Source organism: Trypanosoma theileri, assembly GCF_002087225.1.
Source record: "Trypanosoma theileri isolate Edinburgh chromosome Unknown TM35_Tth_25_V1, whole genome shotgun sequence".
NCBI lineage: Eukaryota > Euglenozoa > Kinetoplastea > Trypanosomatida > Trypanosomatidae > Trypanosoma > Trypanosoma theileri.
The window spans coordinates 28,014-34,718 of NW_021639867.1; the positions used below are offsets into that span (position 1 = coordinate 28,014).

Sequence of the window (6,705 nt, forward strand, 5' to 3'; positions counted from 1 at the left end):
ATCACCTGCAATGAAGCCAGCTGCCAAGAAGGCACCGCTGCCGGACAGCTCTTCTGATGATGATGATGAGCCCGTAAAGAAGCCAGTGGCAAAGAAGGCATCACCTGCAATGAAGCCAGCTGCCAAGAAGGCACCGCTGCCAGACAGCTCTGATGATGATGATGAGCCCGTAAAGAAGCCTGTGGCAAAGAGCAAGGCATCACCTGCAATGAAGCCAGCTGCCAAGAAGGCACCGCTGCCGGACAGCTCTTCTGATGATGATGATGAGCCCGTGAAGAAGCCAGTGGCAAAGAGGACATTGCTTTCTGAGAGGAGTGATGAGGAAGAACCTCCGAAAAAGAATGTTCGTGCGGAGAACGGTTCACATGAGAAGAAGTCATTAAACAATGACTCTCAAGAAGGCTATGACCACAGAAACGATAACCGCAACGGAAACGGTGGTATAAGACGTTTTGAGCGTATTGATCCGACAAAGGTTGTTTTTGTTAAGGAGGAATTGAAGGACAACCGCCCAGGGTCAGAGCATATGGTTCTTAGACAGAATCAAGAAATGATGCGGGTAAAGGGTAAGAACTTCAATAAGCTAAAACAGAAAAATAAGGCGAAATTTTACGCTGCTGGTGTGGACACGACTGTGAGGGCTTTTCAGTTTGACGATAGTGACTAATCAAACCGTGAGGATTATGGTCGTCATCTGATAGCATTTACTGGAGAATTTGTACGTATTTCTCTACTTATACCAGTATCTCTGAGTAAAGTAGAGATTGGCCTGTAAGACGTGTAACTCTGGGGCTTGTAACGCTTAATACATTTTTTCTTGCCCTAAATATAAAATGTTAGTAGATGTGCTTTTTCCAACTTATTTGATAGTGTTTTTTTTTTTTTTATTTAATTATTATTTAATTGAATGAGAATCTACTGCTGTTCTTTTCTACATTTTTTTTTTCTGTGCGGGGTGTTTTTTTATATACGCTAAAGAATAAAATGCAGCTTTTTTCTGGTACCAACTCGAGTGATAAAAAAGGTACTGACTCCAATAATGAGCGTCCGTTAGATCTGCCTGTTGATGCGCCGTCCCTCCTTAGGGTAGATCCTGTCGCTGTACTGCAGGGGCATAGAGATCGAGTTTGGTGTGTGTCTTGGTGCCCTTCAGCAAACGTATTGGCTTCGTGCTCTGGTGATGGGACAGTGAAACTGTGGAGCTGCTCAAGACGCCCAGGGATGGACGATAACGAAGAGGATTCTCTCACATGGAAGTGTATTCATACGTTGAAAGGTGAACACAGTCGTACCATTCGACACGTTGCATGGAGTCCTAGTGGTGGGTGGATTGCATGTGCTTCTTTTGACCGTACAGCAACTGTTTGGAAACGTTCTGATGATGACCCAGAGAGTTTTGAGTTTGAATTGGAGGCCGTTCTTGATGGACACGAGAGCGAAGTAAAGTGTGTAGCATGGTCGACCGACGACACATTAGCAACATGTTCACGTGATAGAACTGTATGGATATGGGATCGTGTTGATGTTGGGGAGTTTGAGTGCGCTGGCGTTCTTACAGGCCATGTACAGGATGTGAAGGGGTGTGCATGGATCACTCCAAACGAAGGAGGAGATAAGAAACCACTTTTACTCTCATGTTCGTACGATAACACAATAAAGGTCTGGACAGAGTCACACCGACGAGATGATTGGTACTGTTTTCAAACCTTAACTAGACATGAGGGGACGGTGTGGTCTATTGCAGTGCAGCCTGTAAAAGAGTCCATAGAGGAACTCTGCACAGAAGTCTCAAAAGAACATAATTTTCAGCCATTGGTGTGCTGCTGTTCGGATGATGGTAGTGTCACATTTTGGGCAAGAAACTCTGAAGGAAAGTTTCAGGTAGTATGCACAGCCACAGGATTTGCGGAGCGTTCTTTGTATTCTGTTTGCTGGGCGCCAAGCAAAAACGACGCTTTTGTGGCTTGCGCTAGTGGAGACAATAAAGTGACCATTTTGGGTCTATACCGTTCACCAAGTGATAAGGAAGTGCATGTATCAGTCGTTGCATCGGTTCCGTGTGCACATGAGGCCGATGTAAATAGCGTCTCTTTTTCTCCTCTTGTTAAAAAAGATTTAAATGCATATGGCGAAGCGGAAGAGAGTTTTCTACTAGCCTCCGGAGGCGATGACAATATGGTGCGTATTTGGCGTGTGAAAAAAGCATGAGTTGAGGAACCAGATGAAGGAAATACTGGAAATAACTATATTAGCGTAAATTTTTGTTTTTCTTTACGTCTGATTTGTTGGTGTATTAATATTGTTATCATTCTTGGGTTATTAAATGTTATTATAATTATTGTTTTTTTTTTTTTTTTGATGTCAAACTATTTTAAACCATTTCTTGTTGCATTTTTTTCTTCCCCTTCTCTTTCTCTCTTTCCCTCTATACGACGACTGTGTGGTTTCTGGTATTTATTTATTTAATTATTCTTTTGTTTAATCCATTTGACAGTCATATAACGAGGTTTTGCTTATCAAAGAAGAAAGACGGAAATAAACGCAAACTATAAATAAGAACATAAAAGAAAAAGAAGAACTCACAAGTATACACGCAAAACAAGTGAAGAAAGATGATCATGGCTCCACTTGCAGACTGCACCATGGGTGCCATTCAGGAGGCTAACCGGGCTAACAACGGAATCAATGCTAACATAAAGACTATAAGGAAGAGGTATACGCATAATCCATACCTTCGAACCATATTGACTCCTGTGTCAGTGTTTGATGGAGTTGTTGAGAAGAAAAGGCACGAACCCAATCCTGATGCACCCGCATTTGTTCCTTCTGGTGTTTCATGGAATATGTGTGCACCCGGCTCTTATGATGAGACACTTTACATGAATGGAATGGTTGGTGAAACCAATGGATGTGGAATGGAATACTACTATTCTCAACCCATGATTTCGTCCCACACAAATCCATCAGAAACTCATTATCAGACCTTGCCAGAACCTGCAGAAAGCGCTAACACCAGCAGTGTTGTTGACAAGGCTGTTAACCTCAGCAACAGCACTGTGTCCTGTGGAAATACTGGTACTTCAGTGGTGTCCACACCCATTAAGCGGAGTAACAATCTCTATAAAATGTACGTTGATGGGCGTCCAAAGGTTGTCCGTGGCGTTACCTTCGCTGAGGTGAAAGTGGAGTTGCGATTGGGAAGTGAAGTGTTTCTTGTGAATGATGTCCCACATATTTTTGGTGTTATTCTGAAAGCTGAGGATCTTATTAATCGTCACGTCATTGTGGAAGGGGATCGTGGGGAAGACCTGGGCCTCATTACGGCCATTGTATCCAGTGAGCCAGCACTCTCAAAGAGTGCGGATGTGGAAGAAGAGGAGGAAGAGAGAGAGAAGGGGGAAAAGCGTCCATTGCGTGTACTTCGCGAAGCCCTTCCGGAGGAAGTGGAGTCCTTCCACTCTCTTGATCACATGGAGGAGGAGGCACTGCGGTTCTGCAAAGCTGCCATTAACTCATTGAATCTGCGCACCCCGCTTGAGGTGCAACGCGCTGTATTTCAGTTTGACCGCAAGAAACTCACCTTTACGTATTGCAGCGATACTTATGTGGAGTTTAAGGCACTTCTGCGTGCCCTGAATCGCCAATACCAATGCCGTATTTGGATGCACCAACTCAATTGGGAGGTGAACTGCAGACAGAGGAGGCACGCGGCGGTTGATAATCACCGCAAAAGTAGTAACAAGGAATCTCGTAAGCGTGGGGGCGCCAATAAGGACGCAAAGCGGAACCACGAAGCGGACAAACAGAGCCAGTAGAACTGGAGAACTAGTACATATGTAGTAATAGTAATAGTAATAGTAATAATAGTAATAATAGTAGTAATAGTAGAAGGTGTTGGCAGTTGTAACAATAGTCGAGTGGTTTTGGTTCTTATGGGTGCTACTGTTATTATTATTAATACTACTATTACTACTACTGATGGTATTACTGCCGGTACTGTATGTTCGCATGTGCAGAAAGTATAGGTTTGATTCTAGAGCAAAGATGGGACTAAATGGGATTATTTTATTTTTATTTTTTTGTTTTGTTCCACTTTGTTTCTTCAATTCTCTTGGACTTTCAATAACTTACGTTCAGGTGTCTGCCTCTCTCTGTTTTGTGATTTTAATTTTCTCCTCACCACCATTTTCACACGTTTCAAGAGTCACAATAACACCGTTCCATCCGTACTATTCCATTCTGCAAAATAAGAAGAAAAAAATAAAATAAAAAATAAAATAAAATGAAAATGAAAGAAAATAAAAAAAAAAAAGAGATAGTGAGAAGAAAGAAAAGGAGAGAAAAAATTTTTTGATTACAATCCTTTAATCAAACATCTGCAGTGTTTATTGTCTACTGCACTTTTTTTTTTTTTTTTTCTCTTCTCTCACTTCCTCTGTTTTTTTTTTTTTTTATTTATTTCTGTCTTATTCTTGACTTCTTTGTTCCTTGTAATTTGCGTGTGACTGCGTGTTGTTTGAGGCCCTCTGTTTTTTGTTTACTTTTCCCTTTTGTAAATTCTCTCAGTTATTTTTGGCTGTTGAGATGAGAGAGGGGCGAGTGGCAGCCAATGGCAGGCGCCGAAAACAACAACACCAACAACCATAGAAATGATTACTGAGATTTATTTTTCTCTCTTTCTTTTTCTTCAAATCACCGATATTAGCTTCCCCCCTTTATTTTTCCTCTTTTTCTTTTTATTATCCCCAGTCTTACGTTTTTTTTTTTTATTTATTTTGTTCTTTGATTATCTTCGCACTCAGTGTTTGTTATTATTGTTATTATTATTATTATTATTATTATTATTATTATTATTATTGTTATGATGATTATTGTTACTATTTTCCATTCCTCTATATAAGTACGTGTTTTTCTCCCTTCGTTTACTGTATTACTTTTTCGTGTGCTTCTATGATGCCCCTCTCTCTTTTTTTTTTCTTTTTTCTTTTTTTCTTTTTTTTTTTTATTTTCGTGCGTTTTTTTATTTTATTATTTTTGTATTTTCATTCTTTGTACTCTGAGGCCACGTGTTGTAATACTAGTCCCCACGGAAGGAGCGAAAGGACAATAAAAAGTAAAATAAAAGAAAGGAAAAAAAACAAGTATTTCTGCGTAAAGAAGATGGGAAGGAGAAATATAAGAAAACGTAAAAAAAATAAAAAAAAACAATAAACAATAAACAACAAAAACAAAAAAAAGAAGTGTGTGTGGTACTCAAACCATATTTTATATTATAATGGTTTTATTTATTTTTATTTATTTTATAATTCTTTTTTCTTTTTTTCTTTTTTTTTTTCACTCACTTTTCGTGTGTTTTTTTTTTTTTTCTCTTTTTTTGTTTACTCACTTTTTCTTCTTTTTATTTCTTTGAATGGTGTGGGCTCATCTGCCCACCCAGACGCATAGAAGAGACGACGTACGGTCTCTGTTCTCATCACCGCTGCGGCCCGCCGCGGCGTATCAATTTATATATATATATAATGTAATGCAAAGAAACTTTTGAATATTAAAACGAAATGAATAAAAAAAAGAAAAAATAAAAAAGAGGGACCGCCGCTGGTGTAGAAACCAACCGAGCATGCAGTCTTCCCCAAGGCTGAGATGCCTCAGAAGGGAACAAAAACGATATTAACAACGAAAAAGCAGAAAAAAAAAAGAACAATTGGTATGAAATCACAAATATATATATATATATATATATATATATATATATATTTTTCTTTTAAACGATGACAAGAACGTTTTCGCATTTGTTACCGTATTATTTTAACATCTGTATCATAATCAAAATATTATAATGGTAGAAGAATAACAGCAAAAAAAAGGAGAAAAACAGAAATAAAATAAAATGAGTATGATTGAATGAGGTATGATGGGGGTATGAATAGTCATCGCTATCTGTGCAAGGGAAAAACAAACAAGTTGCAGCTTGAGAGCTGTTCCTCTCCGCACATCCACAACAAAAAAAAACAGGGGCTGAAAAATACAAAAATGAGGCTACTGTGTGGAGCTGGGAAATAAATAATAATAATTAAAAAAAAAAAAACGCGAAGTAAAGCTGAGTTTAATAGGAAAAAAAAATCCAATAAAACCTTTTTTTTTCGCCTATTTCCTTCGTGTGTGTGTGTGGGGCGGATTGTCTTTTCCCTCTGTTGGACCTTATATATATATATATAATTATCTGTATGTACATACGTAAGCACGGTGACTGGGTAGATGGGCGTAAATAAGGAACAGTAATGATTTATTGAGGGAATTCTCTTTTTTGGGGGGGTATGGGTGTGTTGGGAAGGTAGCGTTCTTTTTTTTATTTTTCCTTTGTTTCTTTGTTTGTGGATACTGCGCTGTGATGGGTCATATTTGCAAATTGTTTTTATGTATGTAGACAATAGTGGAGGGAAAATGGGAAAAAAGAAAATGGTATCACAATCCTTTGAGCAGGAGGATCAGAATACAGAAGCACAGGACTCCCGGGGAACTGAAGAAGAATCACAATGAAAAGTAAAAAAAAAAAAAAATGGAAGAGAGAAGTGTCTTCACATTATTTTATTGTGTTTATTTTTCTCTCTGTAGAACCGTCTGTCTGTCTGTCTGTATTGTCGACCCCTGCATGTATGTGTGTCTAATATGAATGCACATATGTATATTTATCTATGCATCATATGT

The 6,705-nt window shown here is 38.7% G+C and overlaps 3 protein-coding genes across 3 annotated transcripts; all 3 read left to right on the forward strand.

The window, feature by feature from the left end:
- Positions 1-10: 10 nt before the first annotated feature.
- TM35_000251120 (uncharacterized protein) lies at positions 11-667 on the forward strand (the record flags this gene model as incomplete). The annotated part of the gene is made up of 1 exon (XM_029027703.1): positions 11-667. The coding sequence occupies one exon, from the start codon at positions 11-13 to the stop codon at positions 665-667; it is 657 nt and encodes a 218-aa protein (XP_028880882.1).
- Positions 668-984: 317 nt separating this feature from the next.
- Positions 985-2,208, forward strand: TM35_000251130 (putative WD-repeat containing protein; the record flags this gene model as incomplete). The annotated part of the gene is made up of 1 exon (XM_029027704.1): positions 985-2,208. The coding sequence occupies one exon, from the start codon at positions 985-987 to the stop codon at positions 2,206-2,208; it is 1,224 nt and encodes a 407-aa protein (XP_028880883.1).
- Positions 2,209-2,618: 410 nt separating this feature from the next.
- On the forward strand, positions 2,619-3,815 carry TM35_000251140 (PSP1 family protein; the record flags this gene model as incomplete). The annotated part of the gene is made up of 1 exon (XM_029027705.1): positions 2,619-3,815. One exon carries the CDS (start codon positions 2,619-2,621, stop codon positions 3,813-3,815), a length of 1,197 nt encoding a protein of 398 aa, XP_028880884.1.
- Between the last annotated feature and the right edge of the window lie 2,890 nt (positions 3,816-6,705).